At 49.0% G+C, this 24,251-nt stretch overlaps 2 protein-coding genes across 5 annotated transcripts; one reads left to right on the forward strand and one right to left on the reverse strand.

Annotated features, from left to right (window-relative positions):
* The first annotated feature begins 405 nt into the window (after nucleotides 1-405).
* LOC127008398 (mucin-2-like) lies at nucleotides 406-7,788 on the forward strand. The gene is made up of 2 exons (XM_050880446.1): nucleotides 406-1,451; nucleotides 1,735-7,788. The coding sequence occupies exons 1-2, from the start codon at nucleotides 1,302-1,304 to the stop codon at nucleotides 7,552-7,554; spliced, it is 5,970 nt and encodes a 1,989-aa protein (XP_050736403.1). The 5' UTR covers nucleotides 406-1,301; the 3' UTR covers nucleotides 7,555-7,788.
* Nucleotides 7,789-8,050: 262 nt separating this feature from the next.
* LOC127008397 (serine-rich adhesin for platelets-like) lies at nucleotides 8,051-24,125 on the reverse strand. 4 transcript variants are annotated; one of them, XM_050880445.1, is made up of 6 exons: nucleotides 23,756-24,125; nucleotides 21,497-22,812; nucleotides 20,817-21,007; nucleotides 20,218-20,332; nucleotides 17,013-19,331; nucleotides 8,051-16,850 (listed from the first exon to the last, which is right to left on the reverse strand). In XM_050880445.1, exons 2-6 carry the CDS (start codon nucleotides 22,769-22,771, stop codon nucleotides 8,226-8,228), a joined length of 12,525 nt encoding a protein of 4,174 aa, XP_050736402.1. In that variant the 5' UTR covers nucleotides 22,772-22,812; nucleotides 23,756-24,125; the 3' UTR covers nucleotides 8,051-8,225. The 4 variants fall into 4 exon arrangements, with proteins under 4 accessions (XP_050736402.1, XP_050736401.1, XP_050736399.1 ...); XM_050880444.1 differs by having other exon boundaries at nucleotides 8,051-14,756; nucleotides 14,883-19,331; XM_050880442.1 differs by having other exon boundaries at nucleotides 8,051-19,331.
* Nucleotides 24,126-24,251: the final 126 nt, after the last annotated feature.

Consider the following 24,251-nt stretch of genomic DNA (forward strand, 5'->3'; position numbering starts at 1 on the left):
TTGGTTTTTCATTTTCTTTTTTTCTTCTTTTAAAGTTAAGAGAAAGAGAGGCGAGGGTCATGGCGCGTGTCCAGTGTCCAGTCATCCTTCGGGGGCTTGGCTGGCTGGCGCGCACCGGCCGATCCCTCATTGGCTCATGCTCGACCAATAGGCGCATAAGTTTTTGTTTGCATTTTTCAGTTGCTGGCTGGCGGTCAAGTCTCCGAGTCTTTGAGAAATTGAGTATGTTCGTGCGAGCGGCTGTTGATTGGCGATATAAAAGTAAGGACTTGAACTCCAGTCTGAGAGAAATTATTTATATTAACGGAGTCATGGACGGATTGCCAAGGGTTGTGTGTGTGTGTGTGTGTGTGGGGTGTTGGGGTGTGGGTTGAGGGGGCAGGGTAGCAGCAGCAGCGGCGGCGGCGGCGGTGGCGGCGGGGTCAGTGGCCGTGGGAGCGGGTACATAAGGGGGAACAAACATGTCCTGTTGAGACACCTGCTGGAGCCACCACTACCGCCACACGCCCGCGTCTCCGGCAGGGAGGAAGCACACCACCGCCCGCCGCGCCCCGCCCTGTCTGACGCCCGCCGGAGAGCCAAACGGACTGCCGGTGGATGCAGCAGCAGGCCTTATAGAACCCGTCCTTCGGCAGCCTCACGCCCTACCGAGTGTTTAGCGGGAAGGCTGATACGGAAAAACCTGAAAAGACACACTCACGCCGGTGGATGCAAGTGGAGGTCTTGTGAACATTCTGCGACGGCCCCAATCGCCTCCTTCTTCAGCGCCACTTCATACGGATAGACCCTCGCGCCCGTGGAAGCAAGAACAGAGCGCTCAGCCTTCTTTCTTCAGCTCCGAGTGTTTATCTTGCAACACTGATACACAAACGCAGTGCCCGGAGAAGTGGAGACAAACATTACGAACAGTGGGAGTAAATAAATCGCCGCTTGTTCGTGAAAGAAAACTCAACAACTGCTGACGCGGCCAAGGACTTGAGAGAGGAAAAAAGTCGATTTGCGCATACCCAGCGATAAGTGACGTAGCATCTATAGGCAGAGCTCTTGGAAGAACTGTGCTGAGGACTTCACTAACGCTGCATCTCAAGGACTGACGCCCTAGGAACCTCCAAAAGCACAAACACACAAACAAAACAGTGGAGAACTTCGCATACCGGCAATCACTGAAGAAACGAGACGCAGAGACCTTTCCCGGACCTGTCTCTAGAGGAATGACGCTTCAGGAACCTCAGCAACGCAAAAAATAATAAGGAGAGTAAGAACAGAAGGCAGAAGAGTCGTTTACCTTCTCGACAGCTGCGATGGGCGTGTGGCTGGCGCTGGTGCGGGTGGCGGCGGTGGGCGCGGCGGTGATGGTCCTCTGCAGAGCTTCGCCGATGCCCTTGGAGGAAGAGGACGAGGACCTGGCTCTCTTTGACGACTACGATTACAGCGACTACGAGGCTGAGATGGTAAGTCTTAGATATTTTAAGTCAAGTGAGTAACGATGAGTCCGGAGAGTTTAACACTAAGAGAGTACATAGACTATTTTAGTTTTAGTTTGCTTCAGATATTTTCTTCTTTTTTGTTTTTGTCTTTAACCCGCCTCCTTTGCCTTGAGAAGAAAGTAAATGAGTAAATGATTATATGAAAAAAATGATAAAATAACCTCATAAATCCACCTACCGTATTATATCCACGAGTTCGCATCTCTTCGATTCTTCACACATTCCTTCTTTCCTCCGCCCTCCGCAGACACGAAGTGGAATCTGTGTGCCCGGATGCCCTCGCGACGGCGCTATGCTGCTCGACCGGACTTCCTGCCGCCACTACTTCGTGTGCACCAAGATGCAGGGAGAACTGGTGATGTCGAGGTGCGGTTGTCCCGACGCGCGGCCAGTCTTCAACCGGTACAGCCGCAAGTGTTCCAGGCGTGCCCGGTGCCGCGTCTCCTGCCCATCACACCACCACGTCTTCAGCAACTGGACGGAGATCACCCTCGGGGACAGCAAGTGTTACGCAGCTAATCCCCCACCACTACCCGAGACTACCACTACCACCACCACTACTACTACTACTACCACTACTACCCCTAAAACTACTACTACTACCACTACTACCCCTAAAACTACTACTACTACCACGCCTGAAACTACTACTACCACCACTACCACTACACCCAAAACCACTACCACTACTACGCCTGAAACGACTACTACTACTACTACTACTACGCCTGAAACTACTACTACCACTACTACCCCTGAAACTACTACTACCACTACTACCCCTGAAACGACTACTACTACTACCACCCCTGAAACTACTACTACTACTACCCCTGAAACTACTACTACTACGCCTGAAACGACTACTACCACTACTACCCCTGAAACTACTACTACCACTACTACCCCTGAAACTACTACCACTACTACCCCTGAAACTACTACTACCACTACTACTACTCCCGAAACTACAACTACTACTACTACGCCTTCCACCACGACCACTGAACCACCCGCTACCACATTTTCTACCACGGAATCCACCACCACCACCACTACCGAGGAGGAAGAACCTGAGGAATCAACCACAGACGCTCCCGCCCCCCTAACAACCACCTTCCCCCCTCCTGAAGAAATCACTGAAGAAGAAGGGTTCGAAGAGGAGACAACCACAGAGTTAGACACCATCATCATCACAACACCATCATCTTGTAACATCACCACCACCACCTCCACGACCTCTGACTCCCTCTCCACCACCTCCTCCTCTTCCCCTACAGCCAGTCTTCAGTCCCCTGCCACCCTGCCGGCTACCCTGCAACCATCATCTAGTCTCCCTGTCAGTACTAACACCCTGATCACAACCAAGCCTGCCCCTCTCCCTGCTGGCACGAATACCCTGATCACAACCAAACCTGCCACCCTGTCACCATCAGCTAGTCTCCCTGCCAGTACTAACACTCTGATCTCTACCAAACCAGCTCCTTTCCCTGCCATCTCAACCGAGCCACCCACTCAACCCTTCCCTGTCACCCTGCCGATCATTGCTGCCCCACCTGAAACCCCTGTCAGTATAAATACGCTGATTACCACCAAGCCTGCCATCCTCCCTGCCATCCTACCTGCTGGGATTAACACCTTGATTACGACCAAACCGGCTGCACTCCAGTCGTCCTATCCCACTCCTGACACCAGTGTATCGCCAGTCACACTCCCTGTAACAAATACCCTGATAACGACTAAACCAGCTACACTCCAGTCGTCCTATCCCACTCCTGACACCAGTGTATCGCCGGTCACACTCCCTATCACGAATACCTTGATTACGACCAAACCGGCTACACTCCAGTCGTCCTATCCCACTCCTGACACCAGTGTATCGCCAGTCACACTCCCTGTCACAAATACCCTGATAACAACTAAACCGGCCCCCAGCGTACCGTCACCGATTACCCTCCCTGCCATCCTGGATCTACAGTCACCCTTGCCACAGTCACCCTCTCCTCTCCCTGCCACCATTCAGAAACCAGTACCTCTCCCTGCCACCATTCAAATACCCTCCGTTATCCCTGCCACCATTCAGAAACCCTCCGTTCTCCCTGCCACCATTCAGAAACCCTCCGTTCTCCCTGCCACCATTCAGAAACCAGTGCCTCTCCCTGCCACCATTCAGAAACCAACACTTCTTCCTGCCAATATACAGTCACCCTCAGCTCTCCCTGCCACCATCCAGTCACCCTCAGCTCTCCCTGCCACTATACTATCACCATCAGTTCTCCCTGTAAATATCCAGTCACCATCCCCTCTCCCTGCCACCATCCAACCCTCTGGCATCCTCCCTGCCATCACAACCACCACACAGGTCCCAGATATCCTCACCACCTCGTCCTCAGCTTTACCCACCTCCCCCCCTAGTCCCGATGCACCAGCCCTCATCCCATCCATCGAAGACGATTCTTCCTTCACGCTGGTGGACATGGTGGCGGCAGACACCATGCCCGCTGCCTTCTCTGCCCTCTTTGGCTTCACCCCGACATTCCAGATTCCCATCATCCCCAAACCCACCTTCACAATTAACACGATAACCTTCCCCACCATCACGCTTCCCACCTTCCCCAAGCCAACTATCGGTACGTTTACTTTGCCCCTATTCCCCAAACCCTCCATAACCTTTACCACACTCCCACAGAAAACGATCGGTATCCCCATCCTACAGAAGCCTTCCATTGTATTCTCGAGCGGAACGACCTCTTCGACTGCCAGGGATTCCGTCAGCGGGGATTACGTCATCAACACTGCCCCGTCCTCTAGCGCTAATACCAACCCGGAAATCTCACCTGCCCCTGTCAACTGTAATAAAGTGTCGTGTCCCGCTGCTAACGCCCGCATCCCCAACCCTTACGACTGCAACAGGTACTACAAGTGTATCAAGACAGAGGACGGTAGGCTGGAACCCCGCTCCTTCGTCTGTCCAGCTACTGTACCGGTCTTCAGCCCCAGACTGCAGCTCTGTGTCCGAGGGGTGAAGTGCAAGGTGTTGTGTGGCTCTGAGGAATCCACGGGCGAGTCATCTGGGTCTCAGGATGGCTCTCAAGAAACTGGAGGTGAGAGTTCTCAAAGTCCTGAAGAATCTGTCACCTCTGTAAGTCCTGCAGGAAAGCCCAGCACTACAGATATTTCAGAACCTGGAACCACCATTACCAATACTGCTGGTACTGATGAAAAAAAGCCCACAGCACCGACCTGCACCATAGCTTGTGCCGCACCTAACATGAAGATCCCTGACCCTCGCAGCTGCCGGTTCTTCTACATCTGTCGCTTTACGGAGGACAATAAGCCAAGCCCCATCCATGTCAAGTGTCCCAGCTCACGCCCTGTCTTTAGTCCCACAGCTGGAGAATGTGTGGTAAAGTCCCCTTGTGTGGCCCGATGCCCCGCCTCTGCCGCCATCGTCGTATCTCAAGACCCTCTCACCCCCACTGAAGCAAACACACCTGATTCATCTCCAGACGCAATCACTACAGCCGTCACCCCATCCCTTCCCTCTCCACCCTCCTCAGTAGACTGTCAACCGGCTTGTTTAATTCCAGACTCCTGGTTAGCCGATCCATCAGACTGCCACTACTTCTATGTCTGTCACTTCCTGAATGACGTGGTGTCCCAGCCTAAACGCATCAGATGTCCCCTCAACCGGCCAGTCTTTGATCAAACTCTCGGTAGATGTACAGAAGATGCCATTTGTAAGGTCTCCTGTGATGCACCTGCCCCCATAACTACACCAGATGCTACAGACTCATCTTTGTGTCGTCCTAAATGCGTCATTCCCAACACCAAGGTGCCAGACCCATCCGACTGTAAACACTACTATCTCTGCATCCTGATGGGCAGTCTTATTCCCCAACCCGTCCGATCCAGATGTCCAGAGGCGACACCTTTCTTTGACAGCAGCAAGAGGCAATGTGTGGAGCAGGCCGAGTGCAAACTGGCATGCCCTCAAGGGGATGCTATTACTGCTGCTCCCTCCACCCTCATTCCTCCAGTGATTGGTGACCCGTGTTCTCCCAGGTGTGGGGAGCCTGAGACTGTAGTACCTGACCCCCGGGACTGCAATCACTACTACATGTGTCTGGGTGGCTCTCCCCTCGCGGCCACCAGAATGAAGTGTCCCTCTCACCGCCCTTACTTCGACTCCGCCACCACCAGCTGCTCAGAACTGGACACTTGTAAAATCATCTGTGGCGAGAATCCTGCAGAGACCACCCCTGCTCTTGTTGGCTCCCCGGACACACCCATCAACACCCCTGACACGACCATCACCACCACGACACACCGGCCAGGCCTGTGCAAGCCCAAGTGTTTATCCCACAACTCAATCGTTCACGACGCCCTGGACTGCCACCACTTCTACTTGTGCTCAGTAAGGGAAGGAGGACAAATCGAAGCCACCCGCGTCAAGTGCCCAGAGGATCGCCCTGTTTTCAATCTACAGTCCTCCAGCTGCCAGCAAGTCGGGCCCTGCATCATCACGTGTGCCGACAACATCATCCTGCCCCCGGCCACCACGGAGCTCACCACAGACGCCTCAAGTCCTTCTGCTGAGGACGCTGCCACTACTACCACTACCACTTCAGGTTCTGGTGACACCTCAGCGGACAGCTCCAGCACACCCCAAAGCCCTGGAACCACCATCGACAGCTCCAGCACCTCAGATGTAGCCGGTAATGCCAGTAGTGAGTGTGAGCCGCAGTGCACCAAGACAGGCGAACTTCAGGCTGATCTTTCAGACTGTCGACGCTTCTTCATGTGCGTATACGTTGACAGTCTTGCCCCTCGGCCAGTCCGCGCCACGTGCCCGCAGCGCAAGCCAGTCTTTGATTTCGATAAGAAGCGTTGCGTCGAAGATGCTGAATGCTACCAGCCATGTGCCACACAGACCCAGCCTGTCACAGACCTACCCACCCACACACCCGCTGGTCCAGGACAAACACCTCCCACCCACACACCTGCTGGTCCAGGACAAACACCTCCCACCCACACACCCGCTGGTCCAGGACAAACACCTCCCACCCACACAACCGCTGGTCCAGGACAAACACCTCCCACCCACACACCCGCTGGTCCAGGACAAACACCTCTCACCCACACACCCGCTGGTCCAGGACAAACACCTCCCACCACCTCCACTGCTCCTGACACTGACGCACCTGATCAACCAACAGAAACGGAGCAAACCATCGTGGAGGAAGATGAGTGTGCACCTAAGTGTAGGGAGGTGGGTGAGTTGGTTGGTGACCCCACAGACTGTCGCTACTACTACTCGTGCTCAGACCTGCATGGAACTCTGGAGCCCCTGCGTGTCCTGTGCCCCTACGATCGGCCTGTGTTTGACCGCGAGACTCTGCAGTGCAGCAACGAGACAGGCTGTGAGGTGGCCTGCTCCCCGGACGACACCCAGGCCCAGCAGGACGCCGACCAGTGTTCTCACGTTGGATATTTCGCCAAAAGCTCCTCCTGCGTGTCACTGTACAGTCAGTGTTACCAGGTCGGCGAACGGCTGGTCAAGGCCACAAAGCGCTGTCCTCCAGGGCTGGTATTCAACTCAGTCGCCACTTACCCGTACTGCGTGCCCGCTGAGGACTGCCCCTACGACCCGGCGGTGCGGGGCCCTGCCATCAACGCCACCAGCTGCCGCCACCCCGGCAGCTTCCCCCGCTGCACCAACTGCTGCTCAGACTTCCTGCGATGCGAGGCCTCCGAGGACGGATACGCTCCAGTGGCAGCACGGTGCCCCGGGGGACTTGTGTTCAACACTGACCCCCGCTACCCCGTGTGTGTACGGCCGCAGGACTGCCCCCGCAACGAGCCGGCCAGTGACCGCTGCGAGAAGGAGGGCTACTTCCCGGCGTGCCAGGGCTGCTGCAAAGACTACTACCACTGCACCGGCGATGGCCGCCTCCTGCACCACTCTTGCCCCGAGCCGCTCCTCTTTAACCCAGACCCCGCACACCCCTACTGTGTCCTCCCTTGGAGGTGCCCCAACATATCCCCGGGCCGCCCCAGCCCCTGACGCCTGCAGCCCCCCACTCAGCCTTGATCCTCTGCTGTTTGAGAGTTCACTATTGAACTTACATAGACAATTTCTCTCTACTAGCTATTTAACCATTTTCAGTGAATTAAGCTGAAATATTATTATTATGTAGCCTGTAGTTCTTGTTTAAGGGCACTATATTGTTAAGTTTCTTATTTATAGGCTGAAGATTTTTTAATAAACTTATGCTTTTCAATAAAAAAAATTTGCCTGCTTATTGTGTGAAATACATTTCACAGGAAACAAAAATCCCCTGGTTGAGCAGCCCTGACCTGGCTGGCCTGGGCTGTGTTGTGTTGTGAGGACCACAGAATAAGAGTTGTGTTTTGAGCTTCCAATCTTGTGCTGTACATGACATCATTACCTGGTCACCTTAATGTTCCCAGCTCTTGAGTCTGTGGTGTAACTCTCTACAAGGACTAACACTGCCAACATTAGTAGAGTCATGAATCTCATAAATGAAACTGTCAACAAAAACAAATCAATACAAATTTATTATTTACATAAAAAAATATAACTGTACAGAGCACTTTCCTCTTCCAATGACTTGTAAAAAGATCCATGCGGGTGGCGAGGACATGCCACATCCTCCATTTCGGCCTCACTATGTACACAGGCTGCTGCAGGGAAAGCACAGCAAGATATTTGTACTACAAGTTCAGCTTGGTGACCCGCTTAGACTTCCTGGGACTCTTCCGAAGAGCCTGCCCTGTGCTGCCACCTTCCCTCGGGCGTGATGGTGACGTGCTGTCCTCCTGGTCTGATGCGCTGATGAAGGAGAAGTGCTTTGCCGGTGAGGTGGATAACTGAAGATTGAGTTGCCTCTTGGCTCTGCGGATGGTCACTGGTACGACAACCTCCTTACTGATGCTGGCTTTGGTACTGCTGTCAGACGGGCTTGAGCTGCTCTCAGGGTTGGAGTGTGTAATCGTGACAGCCTTCTGCTTCACATTAGTAGCATCTGAGAACAGCTTCCTGGGAGACACACTGTCGTACATGGACGGGGAGAGGGTTCGCAGTCGCTTGCCTGAGGAGTTCCTTGCATCACATAGCACCGGGCTTGGAGGACGCTGGCGCTTCTTGGCAGCGACCGGCTTGTTACTTGTAGGGGTGGGCACCTTCACCTCCTGGGCCACCTTCTTGGGAGTCCTGACGGCTGCTCTCTGAGGGGCCTCACTCTCCTCACCCTGTCTGCTGTGCACCACGGATATCACAGGGGAGTCGTTTGAGCAGGAAAGTTTCACTGTTCGACTAGGACTTGCGGCAATTGTTGATCTGCCTTTGACAGGAACAATACCGGTGTCAATGAGAGGCATGGAAGGAGCTGCATTTGCGACTCTTAAAGAGGACACTCTCCTCTTCAAATAGAATGTCTTGCTGATGGGACTGGAATCTATGGGACTAATTTTTTGTTTTAACTGGAAACTTTGGCTGTTGGGCATGTTAGGGAGAGGAGTGACCTGCCTCTGATGACCCTTACTCAGCGAGGAGCCACGACCTGACACAGGGGTCGTAGTGCTCTTCTGCTGTGTCTTTCCTGGGCCTTCGGGATGCTTTGTCACCTGGCTTCCAAGAGGTGTCTCAGCATCTGGGACTGGCTGGATGTTTGGGGGGCTTAGAATCCTTGGCTGGGTGTTTTGAGGGCTTAGAATCCTCGGCTGGGTGTTCTGAGGGCTTAGAATCCTGGTAGTGTTTCTAGGCTGGGTGTTCTGGGGGCTTAGAATCCTAGGCTGGGTGTTCTGAGGGCTTAGAATCCTGGTAGTGTCCCTTGGCTGGGTGTTCTGGGGGCTTAGAATCCTGGTAGTGTCCCTTGGCTGGGTGTTCTGAGGGCTTAGAATCCTGGTAGTGTCCCTTGGCTGGGTGTTCTGCGGGCTTAGAATCCTAGTATTGTCAACAGCTTCACTCGAGTTGTCAATAAAATTCTCCGCGACTGGGGAGGCGAGGAAGGTGGCTTGAGGTTCCTTCACTGGGCTGGCAGCAGGAGGGCACACAGGAACTCTTCTGTTCTTTTTTGGTGCTTTGCCTTGAGCCTTCTTGAGCGGAGACTTCTTGCATGGTGTTTTCTTACAAGGGGATTTTCTTGGGGTCTTCTTGAAAGGTGTTGTACTGTTTTGTGAGCCTCCCAGTTTTGCGTTGGGAGTCTTACTGGGAGTCTTCTTAGGTGTCTTCCTGGGAGTCTTGCGGCTGGTTTCATTGGGAGACTTTGGTTTGTCGGGAGCTTGTGTTGGTGGGTCAGCGTAAGAGTGACTGGATGCCTGGCCGTGTGATTCCTCCTCAAAGTCTTCACCAGTAAGCTTGGGACTTCTAACACCCTCTGCCTCTTTCACCACTGCACTTTCCTCTTCCGAGTCTGATGAACTGGAGCTGCTACTGTCGCTACCACTGCTGCTGCTACTACTGCTGTTACAATCACTACACTGACAGTCACTATCCGAGTCAGAATCATCAGAGCTACTAGAGTTATTACCAACGTCTTGAGTTTCTGTGGTGACTCTGCCTTCATCAAGTGGCGCTGTGGGTAACTCTGTGGCTAATTCTGTGTCATCTGTATCTTTTGGCCCATCACTAGAATGCTGGTCAAGAGGCATGCTTCCAGAAAGGCCACTTTGCTGAACTTCTTTTGCAGGCTGTTCTGGTTCGCTGTCAACCGTTTCCACATCCAATTCTGACTCTTCACTGGAGCTCATGTCTTCATCCTCGGAGGTGTCTGGCAGGAAAGCATCGGCTGTGGAATGAACAGAACCTTCGGCGCAGTCCTCCTCCTCCTCACTGTCAGAATGCTGGACCTCAGTGACGGGTGTTCGAGTGTTCCGCTCCCTACTGCTTTCCTCACTGTAAGAATGTTGCATCTCTGAAATTGGTGAGAGCGAGTTCTGATTTTCACTCCCTTCTTCACTGTCAGAATGGTGTGTTGCAGAGGCTGGCGTGGGAGTGTTCCGAGTGTTCCGTTTTCGGCTGTCTTCCTCTTCTTCACTGTCAGAATGGTGTGTTGCAGAGGCTGGTGTTGGAGTGTTCCGAGTGCTTCGACTTTCACTCCCTTCCTCACTGTCAGAATGGTGTGTCATAGAGGCTGGTGTGGGAGTGTTCCGAGTGTTCCGTTCTGTACTCCCTTCCTCTTCCTCACTGTCAGAATGTTGCATCTCAGAAATTGGTGAGTGAGAGTTCTGATTTTCACTCCCTTCTTCCTCACTGTCAGAATGGTGTGTTGCAGAAACTGGAGAAAGTGGTGTTGCAGTGTTTCGTTCCCTACTGCATTCCTCCTCACTGTCAGAATGGTGTGTTGCAGAAGCTGGCGTTGGTGTGTTCCGTGTGCTCCGACTTTCGCTGCCTTCTCCGTCACTGTCAGAATCGTGCTCCCTGTTCTGCTCTTCACTGCGTTCCTCATCCTCACTGTCGGATTCGTGCTGCTCCATGAAGACTGGGGTTGCCGAGTTCCGTTGACTGACCCCTGGAGCACTCTCAGGGGAGGTCGCAGAACTTGACTCATCCTCTGACTCACACTCATCCATCGGTGTTGTGTCCCTGTGGTAAGGTAAGGTGGGATGTGCAGTGCTGGCAGACTCTCCTTGTTCCAGTGTGGGTCTCTGCTTAGTGTCCTGTTTCATGGTCTTGTTACCTTTGTTCTGGCCTGTAGTGTTATCCCTGTATTGAATCTCACCTTCGTTCTCTCTCTCGTTAGTTCTATGTGTTTTGTTCTCTTCTACTGCATCTAAATCATCGTCAACTTCAATTTCTTCCTCAGTCTCACTTTCATCGTCACTGCTATACATTTCAGCTTGTTCTCGATCATCCTTGTATTCAATCTCCGCTTCCTTCCTTTTGTTAATTCCATAAGTTTTGTTCTCGTCTACTGCCCTTACATCATCGTCAACTTCAACTTCTTCCTCAGTCTCACTTTCGTCGTCACTATTATACATTTCAATCTGTTTCCCATCATCCTCAAATTCAAACTCTCCTTCGTTTTCTCTCTTGTTATCCTTATTAGTTTCCTTCTCTTCTACAGTATCTACATCACCATCTACATCAATTTCTTCCTCACTCTCACTCTCGCTCTCATCATCACCATCATTATCATCATCATCGTCATCTGCAATGTACTTGAGGAGGGACGTCTCGGAATCATCGCTGGCGTTGGTGACATCAGAGAACTTTTCATTGTGCTGCCTAACCAAGAGGTCGATGGTGTCGTCACTCAGCGAGGAGATGGACGAGGCCGATGGGTCTTTGCGGAGTTGAGCCTTCTTTGCCTTGGCCTGCATTGCCCTGTATAGATCGCCGGGGTAGAAAGTGGCGTCCTCGTCCATCGGGGCACAACTCCTTCTCTTGCGTTGTTGATCTCGTTCGGCCTTTTCAACGTGTTCCAGGTCACCTTTCCCGTCCCTCTTGGGTGCTTCAATCTCTTGGTCTTGGAGGGCGTCTGAGTTGGGCGACCATTTCCTTAACTTATTCTCATTCAGTGGTGCATGAGTCTTTTGTTGCAGATTCTCTTCTTCAGTATCTAGCGAGTGTTCTTGGTCATGGAGGACGTCTGAGTTCGGTGACCTTTTCCTTAACTCATTCTCACTCAGTGGTGTGTGACTCTTCCTTTGTTTCTCGTTCTCTTCTTCAATATCTAGCGAGTGTTTTGGGTCTTGGAGGGCTTCTGAGAGGGGTGACTTCTTCCTCAGGGCATTCTCCTTCCTTGGTGAATGACGTTTAGATTTTTGGTCATCTTCTTCAATAGCTGAGGAGTGTAGTTCAATGTCTTTTTCAGTCTCTTGTTGGTCTTGGAGGGCTTCTGAGAGGGGTGATTTCTTCCTCAAGGCATTCTCATTTCTAGGTGTACAACTCTTAACTTTTTTTCCCTCCTCTTCAATGGCTGATGCAAGTTCTGAGGCATCTTTTCGAACTCTCTTGGGCTTTTCAATTTCATGGTCTGGTAGTGGTTCCGAGAGGGGCGACCTTTTCCTCAATGCATTCTCATTCCTTGGGGTACAGCTCTTCCTATGTGTCTGGTCCTCTTCTTCAGTAGTTGAGGCACATTCTGAGGCCCCTTTTCCATCCCTCTTGGGCTCCTCAGTCTCATGGTCTGTGAGTGTTTCCGAGAGGGTCAACTTTTTCCTAGATGTCGGAGGTTTGGTCTGGCTGGTTGGCTGCTGGTTATTGCTGCTGTTCCTTATCCTTTGGCTGGATCTGGGACTGTTTACTCTTTCAACAGCACCACCGGACTTATGGCGCTGCTTATCCTGACTAGCTTGGTTTTGGGGGAGGTTACAAGTTTCTACATCTCCCAGCTTTGGCTCTTCCTTATTTGTACTGATTGAGGTGTTTTGCTTGTCTGTTTTGCTAGCTTTGCCACCTTGCATATCTCTGTTGTCTGGGGAAACGCTCTGTCTTTCTTTACTGCTTCTCTTTGCCTTGTTCTTACCAGCGTCCTTTAATACTTCAGTCTGCCTTTTCGTGTCACTCACCTTCGTTTTTTCTGAGTCACAGGTCTTTCTATCAGTGCGGTCTTCTCCCTCCTCTTCCTCCTCATCATCAAGTTCTCCTTCCTCCTTCTCATCCCCTTGAGCCATGAGCTTGGAGGGTGACTGGGCCAGGACGCTCTGCAGCAACTTGCTGTCGACAGGCACAGCACTGGTTGAGATCTTGGGTTTTCCGTCCGTCAGTGAGGAAAGCTGGGCGCCATCCTGCTGACTGGACTCCCTCGTGTGTGTGTGTGTGTCAGCTGCAGGTCTCTTCTCCCCAGACTGGTTCCTGTGTCTCGAGCTTGTCCTTGTTCTCTCCACCTCCAGGGCTGACGACTGCCTCCTTGCCGGCCTCGTGATGTTCTCCTCGTCGCTGTTGTGTCGGAATGTAAGACGACTCTTCACCGATACTCTCCTCCTCTTGCTGGCCGGCTGCTCCCTCTCGTCCAAGACCTCTCTCTGCCTCGGGGAACTCCTCTCTCCTCTTGTTCTGGGGGATCTTTCTCTCTTCCCTGGGGTGTCCGATTCACTCACTCTCTCCCTCTTCCTTGTGCCCAGTCTGCCTTCTCTCAGCCTAGGGGGACTTTTCCTATTCTGGGACAGGAGAACGTGAGAGCTCCGTGCCTCCCTAGTCCTGCGGCCCTTCTCTGGTGTCTCCTTCCTCTTCCCTTGCGAACGAGGAGACTCACCTTCACCCCTGGACGCCCTCACTTCAGGCTTCTCCCCTCTCCTCCCTCCCCTCACCAACAAGGGACTTACACCCTCCTCAATGCCCCTGGAACCCTTGTCTCGGGGGCTTGTGGTTAGTTTCTTTATCCTTCCACCCGGCAGCTTGAGTTTCTGTGATGGTGGGTTGAGGAAAGGGAGTGTGGTGTGGCTTGTCTTGTCTCCCTTGTCTTCTTGAGGGGAGTTTCTGGTCCTGATGTCTTGTTCCTCATCCCTGGAGCTAATCTTGTCTGCCTCTCTCATCATCCTCTCATGTCCTCCTTTATCCTGTTCGTCTTTTCTGTCATGTTTCCTGGAATCAGTTTTGCTTTTCTGAGACTCTTCTTCCTCATGTCCTTTTCTTCCCGCACTCTCATTTTTATCATGTTTCTCTTCCTCCTCCTCACTGCCTTCATCATACAGCAACTCCTCCTCCTGATAGAAAAGGCTGTCTTCGTCGTAGTTCGTCCCCAGCAGGCTCGTCAGGATGTCCGTCTCCTGGCCGTCCTCCTCCAAGCTGTCCTTACTGGCGTTCTCACTTGGGTCTACAGCACGGACATCACTCTCATGGCTGCTCTTGTTAGGACTCTCACGTTCAGTATCTTTCATGTTTTGTACAGTCTGTGGTTCTTCCGATGTGGCTTGATCGTTCTCTCTTGCCCCGACAGATTCTTTAGTTGCATTTATCTCTTTCTGTGTAGTTGTTTCCTCCTTGCTCTCTTGTGGGTTATCTTCAATGGCTCCTTCGTTCTCTTTACCTGTGTTGTTGTCCTCATTAGCTTGGTGGTCTTGTCGCTGTTGGACGGCATTTGTATCAGCTTCCGAAGATGCGTTATCTGCCTCATGATCCTCAGTTCGGGGTTTGAAGCTCATCATATCAGTTACCGAAGTTGCGTTTTCTGCCTCCTGATCTTCAGTTAAGGGTTTGAAGCTAATCGTATCAGTTACTGAAGTTGCGTTTTCTGCCTCGAGATCTTCTGTTTGGGGTTTGAAGTTCATTGTATCAGTTACCGAAGTTGTGTTTTCTGCCTCGAGATCTTCCGTTTGGGGTTTGAAGTTCATTGTATCAGTTACCGAAGTTGCGTTTTCTGCCTCGAGATCTTCCGTTTGGGGTTTGAAGTTCATTGTATCAGTTACCGAAGTTGCGTTTTCTGCCTCGAGATCTTCCGTTTGGGGTTTGAAGCTTGTTGTATCAGTTGCCGAAGATGCGTTTTCTGCCTCATGATCCTCAGTTCGGGGTTTAAATCTCATCATATCAGTTACTGGAGATACACTTTCAGCCCCGTGATCTTCCGTTTGGGGTTCGAAGCTCTTCGTATCAGTTACCGAAGATGCATTTTCCGCTCTCTTATCTTCAGCTCGGGGTTTGAAGTTCATTCCATCAAGAGCATTCGTTTCAACCTCATCAATACTCCCGAGAGCTCCACTGGTGTCTGGTGTGGGAGTGCGGCTCAGAGCTTCCACTTTCTTCCCTCTCGGTAGTTTGGAAGATCTCACGGCGTCCGTACTTTCGTCAGACTTTCCTTTAGTGGTTCTCTTTGATTTTCTTGTTTTGCAGACGTCCTTTTCCCTCTTGCTGTCTTTTCTGCTGGTACTTTTCCTTCCCTCGTCTTTGTTCTGCGATGGCCGTGTGCTGTCTTCAGGGATCTCGGTGGTGCTCTCGTGCGCTGATGATTTGTTATGCTTTAGTCTTTTGTCGGAGGGAGGTCCCTTTGCCTGTGTGCGCTGGCAGGTGCTGGTGCTCTCATCTCCCTCGTTTATGTCTGTTTTTGTGGTTTCTTTCGTCTGTTGATCAATATTTGTACTTTTATCTTCATTCCTCGAGGCTGTTTTTCTTATTTTTCTTGTTTTCCTTGTCTCACCTTCCTCCGTTGAGTCTGTTTTTGTGCTTTCCTTTGTTTGGTCATCAACCTTTCTGTGCTCATGTTCTTCCTTTGAGTTTGTTTTTCTTCTTTCTCTTCTCTGCTTTCTCTCACCTTCCTCTGTTGAGTCTGCCTTTGTGCTTTCCTTTGTCTGTTCATCAATCTTTCTCTTCTCATTTTCTTCCTTTGAGTTTGTTTTTCTTCTTCTCTGCTGATCAGTGTTCCTACCCTCATTTTCCTCCTTTCCCGTTTTTGTTTTTTCCTTTGTCTCCTCATCAACCATTTTCTTCTCGTCCTCTTCCCTCGAGGCTGTTTTTCTTCTTTCTCTTCTCTGTTGATCAGCGTTCCTACCCTCATTTTCCTCCCTTCCTGCCTTTGTGCTTTCCTTGGTCTCCTCATCAACCATTTTCTTCTCATCCTCTTCCCTCGAGGCTGTTTTTCTTCTTTCTCTTCTCTGCTGGTCAATGTTTCTACCCTCATTCTCCTCCCCTCCCGTCTTAGTGCTTTCCTTTGTCTGCTCAGCGTCCTTCCTCTCCTCGACTTCTTCCCTCGAGTCTCTCTTCGTTCTCTCCTTTCTCTGTTGGCTGACTTTCTTGCTCTCATCTTCCTCCCTTGAATCTCCCTTTGTTTTTGCTCTCGTCTGCCGATCAACTTTCCGACTCTGGTCTTCTGTCTTTCTTCTCTCCTTTGTCTCCTCATCATCAGTATTCCTCTTTCCATCTTTCTTTGTGGTTTCTTTTATTTGCTGGTCGTCATTCTTTGTGGTTGCCTCTTCAATACCTTTCTTATTTGGTTCCTTTTTTAATTTGGCACGTTTCACAGGTATCTTCTGAGTGTTTTTGTCCTCTGCAGATGTGGGTTCCTTCTCTGTACTCCTGTTTTCTTCTTCCTCTGTGTTTGACGCTGAGGCCTTCTTCAATGACCTACTCCTTCCTTTCCTGTCCGTGATTTTAACTTTTTCGCTGGGAACCTCTTGAGCTTGAACCTGATGTGCAACCATGCCTGTTTCTGTTTCCTTGAGGCCTTTCTTGCTGCTGGATGCTGAGGCCTTCTTCAATGACCTACTCCTTCCTTTCCTGTTCGTGATTTCAACCTCTTCACTGGGAGCCTCTTGAGCTTGAACCTGATGTGTGACTATGCTTGCTTCTGTTACCTTGAGGCCTTTTTTGTTGCTGGATGCTGAGGCCTTCTTCAATGACCTACTCCTTCCTTTCCTCTCCGTGATTTCAACTTTTTCACTGGGAGTCTCTTGAACTTGAACCTGATGTGCGACTATGCTTGCTTCTGTTTCCTTGAGGTCTTTTTTGTTAGTATCTATTCCTGTATGTTTGGACTTGGGTGTTGAGGTCTTCTTCAATGACTTACTCCTTCCTTTCCTCTCTGTGATTTCAACTTTTTCACTGGGAGCCTCTTGAACTTGAACCTGATGTGCGACTATGCTTGCTTTTGTTTCCTTGAGGCTTTTTTTGTTAGTATCTATTTCTGTATGCTCGGTTTTGCTCTCAGCCACACCCTTTTCCATTTGCTTCATTTCTATGTTAAAGTTCTCACAGTCTGCATTTTCCACCATGTCCAGCAGCTCTTCCATCTCCCTACTTATGTTTAACAGGTTCACGGACTTCTTTTTCACGTTTCCCTCAATTTCTAGTTTTTCCGTGGCTGCCATGTTCCCTGAGGAGGCTTTCTGGCGTGTCTCCGTTTCCTGGTTCTCCTTACAGGCCTCCTCGCCGGCCATCTCATCCTCGTCGCTGGAGTCGCCTCCCCCGAACAGACTGAGCCGTTTCTGCTTCTTCAGCTTCTTGGTTTTGGTTTTAACTTTCCTCTCCTCGCTATGGAAGGCACTCCGAAGCTTGGCCAGAGACATAATAGCAGTGTTGATCTCCTCACTATCTATATCCTCACAGTCAGGCTTCTCCACTCTTGCAGCCTCCTGTTTTGCCTCATGTTCTGTGGTCAAGGTTTTCTCAGTGCTTTCCATAACCTGCTCATTGCCTACACTCTCATTTTCCTCCTTCTCAGTTTCAGGATTTTGTTTTACGCTATCATCTTCACACCTTCTTCCACTTTCCTTTACAGCCACACTAATATTTTCACTATTTCTTCCTTTCTCTGTAACTTCCTTGACTTTCTTAGCTTTCAATACATCAGCTTCTTTCAGCCCTTCAGTCTTTCCTCCATCACTGTCCTTCTGCACCGATGACTGACTCTTTCTCATCCCACTTTCATTATCTTCCACTGGTTCTTTATCCTTCTGAACGTCATGTTTTAAGATTTCTTGGCTCATGTCACCTTCATCTCTATTGGTAACTGTATCCACACTCTTTGATTCAACAGACAGTGACTTTCTTGTGTTCAGAGCAGGACTGTTGGCTGCTGGTTCACCCTTATCAAAAGCTCTATTGGTAACAGTATCCACATTCATTGATTCAACAGACACTGACCTTTTTGTATATATAGCAGGGGTGTTGGCTAGTGGTTCACCCTCATCAAAAGCTCTATTGGTAACTGCATCCACATTTTTAGATTCAACAGACACTGCCTTCCTTATATTCCTAGGACTGTTGGCTGCTGGTTCACCCTCATCAAAAGCTATATTGGTAACCGTATCCACATTCATAGATTCAACAGACACTGGCTTTCTTGTGTTCATAGCAGGACTGTTGGTTACTGGCTTCACCTCATCTTGTAGTGGGAGCTGTTTGTGTTGTTGTGTAGCCTCTGAAGACTTGTCCTGACTTACAACTGGACTAGAAAGAACAGGAAGATCTTTTAGTGGCTTTGTTACTGGAGATGGTTTCTGTAGTTTCTCCATCCTTCTCCTCATCCTCTGGCCAAAGAGTGTTTTACTTAGCATTACCTCATCCTCGCCGGGACAATATTCTGGTTCATCTTCTAGCTCTTGGGCCGATAATGCCGTGTCCGTCCTGTCTGGGTTGAGGGATGGGCTGGCATATACATCAGGAGGCTTATTGAGTGTTGTTGAGATGTCTTTCGGAGGTTCATTTACGCAACTCTCGGAAGACCTTGCTTTCATTCCACGCTGATCACCTAACGTCACTGTCCTTTTCGCTTCATTTCTCTTCCCTGTTTTCTCCCGAGGTATTTCTGAGTCCGGATGAGAATCTGGGACAGCCAAATCATTATCAACAGGTGCATTACTCTTGACACTGGCACTATCCTCTTGGTTATTAACGGTCCTCTTGATGCTCAGTCTGGAGAACACACTCTTCCTCTTACCTCCTGTAGATTCTGATAAAGGCGTCTTGCTAGCTCTTTCCTCACCAGCAACTCTTCCCTTCTCTGTACGATTCCTGCTACCAAACTCCTCACTGGCACCTCTTCCCTTCTCGGTGTGTCTCTCCTTTCTCTCATCCTCAATGCCACTCTTTCTTCGGTCCAGAGGGTTCCTTCCCAGGCGGTCCCATATAGATCGGCTCCCCTCGGACTCTGGTGGACCGCTCTCACTCGCGAAGAGACGCCTTTGGGACTTGGGGGAGCGTGTGAGGCCTCTCTTCTTACTCCAGGATTCAGGTTTTTCTTCTGAGTGGGTCACCGTCTCTCCCTTCCTCCCGAGCAGTGTTCTGAGGGTTTGAGCTTCACTGTCGGAGGAAGGGCTGAGCCGCGACCCTAGTGCCGCCTCCCTCACTCTCTGGGCGGCAGTTCCGAACCTCCTGGTGGTCGGTGTTCCTCTTCCACACATACACTCCTTCGTTCCGCCGTCTTCGTCCTTCTCCCTTAGTTTCTGTAATGCAATGTTGGTTAAAGTGAGGCTTCCAGTTCCTTTCCCTGTGTTCCCAGTTCCTTTCTTCCACTGGGTGACTGCTATAGCTATGCCTTACGTGGTAGCTATATGGTTGTCAAGTCCCAACGTTACCAGATTGTCGTACTCTGCAGCCTACTATGTTTGCCGATTTCCGACCCAAAAACTGCCTCCTCGACCCCGATAACTGCCTTCATATATAGTTATCGTTAAAATGGTTAATTATTGGTGTTTTTTGGCAATAGCTATGGCCCAGAAACCGGTAAATATGAGGCTCTAATTATGATAATCTGGCAAGGTGTTAAGTCCTGGTTCCTTATAGTTCTTCATTCATATTCCTCTCTATCCATATTTATAGTCTTACCTTTCTGTCTTAAAAGTAGGTGTTGTATTTCATATCTTCACATTATTCCTTTCCAGAACCTTGCTAAAGATTCCAGTGACTTTCTAATCTCATAATTAACAATAGCTGGTAAAAGCTTGACACAAAAATATGGCATTACTCTGAAAAATAAGAGTATTAGACAAGATATTCATGTTGACTGTGTGGATTATTTACCAATATTAAATCTTTTAGTCTGATGCCAGCTAAGATTTGAAGGATAACTACTCAAACCTCTTTATCTGACTAGCCAAAATCTGCTTCCTTGAATTTCAACCCAAAAAATAAATCTGTAAACCTATAAATAAACTCAGGACCCATAAAAGAGGTAACTAGTTATCTATCCTTGAAGGAGAAGGGACATCGAACACCTCTAAATAAGTGATCACACTGCTTAAAAGAGTTTCCAAGGTATAAAGATTCTCCTTCCAACACATCTTCTAGACAAACACGGCCTGAACATGAACACGAAGAGAAAGCACTAACACTGATGAACTCCGCAAACTCCTCCTTGTCGTAGGCAGCGATGTGCGAGGCGACGCGGTCCAGCTCATCCCTGGGCACCTGGCGCATGGCTCGGCGGAAGATAATCGCCTCCTTCCTGAAATACAAGGCCAGAGTGATTTTTGGGTCATGGAGGAAACGAAGGTCTGATGCAAGTTAGAAAAAGTCATAATATATTTGGCTAATTTTAGTTAATTAATAAATCCATTCTACCATGAGCCCTCAAGAAAAGTGAGATGGATTGTTGATTTTTACTTATGGTAAGTTTAAAAATGATGAGTAAAATATCTCAAAACATTCAACAAGTAATATTCCCCCCTCATGAACTAATAATATATATAATAAAAATAAAATGCAAGCCACAAAAAGGGATAAGAAGAAAAGATAGATGAAAACGCTAGGAGGCACAGTAGAAAAAGAAGAAGAAAAAAAATCCATTCATGCGTAGGATATCCTGATAATTTCCTGTAGTAAAGATTCTGGATGATAACGACAATAGTAATAAAGTAAATACATGCATCACTGTAGTTCATTTCTTCTACAACAAAGCTTAATCAATATCAGGACTCGCACACACTCACTCTCTCTTCGCGGCCGCCAGCTCATTGGACTTTTGCCGCAACTGGGCCATGGAGGTTTTCCACAAGGAGGACATGTTTTTGAGAAGGACCTCGTTGTCCTTCTCCAGCCCTGAACAGCGCTCCTGTAAGGTGTGGCGGCTCTGCTGGAGGCTGTCCCGTTCTATCTTCAGCTTCTCTATCTCCTTCATGAGCTGCACCAAACATTGAGTTACTTATTTTGTTCACAGTAATGGAAACTGACAAAAGGATTAACACAGTATATAAAAAATCCCTGCAACTCACTGTTCTGATAATGAGAGCAGATGAGTCTACCAAAATGATAAAATCTCATTACAGAGGTGTCTTCAAAAGTGCTTTTTCAGAATGGTGACTGTTGCACTGTTACTGGTTATCCTTTTTGACATTGATACAACAAGTTAATTGATACACAAATATATTCATAGTACTATATCTTGTTAGTCATGCATCTTGACAATGGGAGATATGAGTGAGATTTAAAAAGAGAGACTGCAGTAGCCTATGTATCTGTAACTATCATTAAACCTTAAATAATCAAAGACAACAATATCAATATATGAGGCATGCAGTGACAGAGGGGCTTACTTACCATTACATTATGACGCATGTAAACCCCTCTGTTAATACACACCTCAAATGATCACAGACAGTCATTAACATACCTCATCTCTGTCGCGACCCACAAGAATATCCTCAAACAAGTCCATCTGATTGTCCTCCTCCTCCTTGCTGCTTATAGTTTTCTTTGGGGCTTTGGACAGCTTTGGAATCTTGTACTTTTTGCCTGTGTTCGTCTCCGCCATGAAGTCGGCGGCGGTGGGACGCTGGGAAAATCCTGCCATACACATTATCTTGTCGACTAAACCGATCGCGTTATCATTTGCTGGTTCACTTCCGGCAGATCCTGACAACTCTCCCATCTCTACTGCCTCTCTTGTAATGCAACCACTACTATCAGTTTCCATTGCTTGTATTTCCTTTTTCATATCTTTCTCTTTCATCACTGTATCTAAACCGCTTCTTCCATGTACTTTTGACACTGGGTCTCTCGTCCCTCTTGTCTCTCTCACAACACAACTTCTACTGTCTGTGCCCATTGTGTGTACTCCTTTTTTCTTCTCTTTCATTGCTGTATCTACACTGCTTCTTCCACTTACTTGCGATACAAACTTATTTTCTCCACTCTCGTTCTTATTCTGGGCAGTCGGTCCACTTCCGGGGTTTAATTCTTGATCAGGGGGAATGGGTTCTTTCTTTTCCGTGGATGATCTATTTTTTATGACACGCGACAGGATAAACTGCAGGTCCTTGTTCTTACTGGCCAAAGGGAGTGTCAGTGGAGTGGTTTGGTCAGGGTCTTTGGTTTGGGCTCCATTTTGGCTTCCATCTCCTTGCTCGGTCAAACAGCCATCATTACTGTTCAACTCCTTTGCCTGGGTTTCAAGGGTCAATTTTCTAATGCTTTCTTTTGCCTCAATCTGCTGGAGCTTCCTCATTTTGCTTCTGGTGTTTGGAGAATCTGGTGGTATTACACTTTTGGGGGTACTATTTTCTGAGACTAGTGTACTGTTTCTTAGTGAGTTCTTGGTTTTCTCTTTTTTCTTGCATTCTTCCTTTTCCATCTGTGGTGTAGCGTCGTTGTTGTGAGTGGGTGCATCTTGGTGGCTCGCTGTACTCTCACAAATAGTTCTGTCATTAGGGTCCTCTTCTTTATCTGTCGTTTCTTCAGCCTCGAAACTTTCCTTGCTGGCAGGTAACTTTTCCTCTAGATTTCCCACCACTCCCAGCTCTTGGAAAATGTCCGAGTCACTCACTTCACTGTCTGAGCCACACGGGCTCTCCAGGTCCTCATACAGGTTGCCAGAGTCCCCGCTGGTAGCAGAGCTGGCCTCCCACAGCGATCCCATGGATGCCGAAGGACTCACCGGGTCTTCCATGCTGTTGTCTCCCCTCCCTCAGTACAGAATCAGTCTCAGCCCTACAACAAAATGGTGAACTGATAGGTTATCTTTCTCTCTGTTTAAGTTACACTGAAGTAAGTCAAACATGGAATATGGTATACGTTTTGTTTAGCTCCTCCACTAACTTTAACTAAATTCATACAGGTTTGTTTTTGTCTGTTGTGAGCAGACACAGTACCAGTTGAGCCACATGGTGCAATAATTCCAGGGCTTCCATTTTTGGATAAATTATGCCTTTAAGTAGGGTATTGGACAATTATTTTGGAATTTTTTTTGTATTTTAAGGTACCTGGAAATGCATTTTCAATTTTCATCTCTTTGAACTCGGAATTTAATAAGATGATTTTGGCATGCTATACCTTTCTGGAAAGATCTATGTATGTCTAAGCTACAATATATTGCAATTGCAGGTCACTAAGTCTTTTTTTAAGAGTTTAAGAGCCAAAACAATAATCCAAAGCTTATTCCATATAAAAAGTTAGTGGTTAGCGTTAGCTTCCACTAATTTCTTTATCAGTTTAGCGGTTTAGCGTAACCAAAGCTAACTTTTTAGTTAGTGTAGCGAAGCTAACTTTTCAGTTAGCGGTGCCCACCACACGAGTGCCAGCATCACTCCTGTTTAGGAGAATCAAGGAGGTGGCTGTGATTTGGCTGTGAAACATTTGTTTAGATCAGATTAGTATAAGTGTGGATTATAACCTTGATAATTATAGTTAAAATGTGTATTTTCACCCTTTAAAACTTGGTCGGGTATTGAGTGTGCTGTTGCCCGACTACGCGCAGTGTTGCCCGTCTTTGACACTGCAACGGTATTTTGAGGTGGCGGAACTAAAATACATATCAACCATTCCACTTGAGCAGGAGGGCGCGAGGCAGCAGTCCTGTCTGAGGTTGTGCTGTGGTTACCTTATATTAGTGTCAAGATTGCATCACGCTTCCCGCCGCCTAGGGTTGTCTCACCTCAGCAGTGCGGGCAGGGAGGAGGTGCCGCACATCCCCCCAGCAGCGCGGCTCTCGGGGCAGCGGGCAAGGCGTCAGCAGGGGCGGCGCACACACCGTCCCGCCGTGCCAGCGACAAGGGTGAACACAGCAGGAAAAGGAGAAGGGAGAGGATAATAAGAGGCACTGAGGCGTCTCCCTCTACTGCCTCTCAGGTCCTGATGTAAACAAACCCCACGAGCGAGAAAGCGCGCCAAATGACAAGTGACGGGGCTACTGCGTCTGGTACCTGTCACTCCTTCGGCCTAATATTTATTACTGGCAAATTCTACCATCACCAAGGTCATTATTAAGTACGTTTTCTGCATCTTCCGTCATTCTGTTCCATCAGCAAACCTTCATATTTTACATTTATCTCACAGCATCCCATCTTCCAATGTCTGTTATCTTCGGTCTAATACTTATTACTAGCAAACTCCAACACCCAAGGTCACTACTGGGTACATTTTCAGTATTT

Source organism: Eriocheir sinensis, chromosome 37 (assembly GCF_024679095.1).
Source record: "Eriocheir sinensis breed Jianghai 21 chromosome 37, ASM2467909v1, whole genome shotgun sequence".
NCBI lineage: Eukaryota > Metazoa > Arthropoda > Malacostraca > Decapoda > Varunidae > Eriocheir > Eriocheir sinensis.

Excerpts from the sequence above, each read along its gene's own strand:
- LOC127008398 (XM_050880446.1), top strand. The coding sequence starts at position 1,302 with ATGGGCGTGTGGCTGGCGCTGGTGCGGGTGGCGGCGGTGGGCGCGGCG. Across the intron at positions 1,452-1,734 it reads GCGACTACGAGGCTGAGATG|ACACGAAGTGGAATCTGTGT; the intron begins GTAAGTCTTAGA and ends CGCCCTCCGCAG.
- LOC127008397 (XM_050880442.1), bottom strand. The coding sequence starts at position 22,771 with ATGGAAGACCCGGTGAGTCCTTCGGCATCCATGGGATCGCTGTGGGAG. Across the intron at positions 21,008-21,496 it reads TGGGTCGCGACAGAGATGAG|CTCATGAAGGAGATAGAGAA; the intron begins GTATGTTAATGA and ends TGTTTGGTGCAG. Across the intron at positions 19,332-20,217 it reads AGTTTGCGGAGTTCATCAGT|AAACTAAGGGAGAAGGACGA; the intron begins GTTAGTGCTTTC and ends ATTGCATTACAG.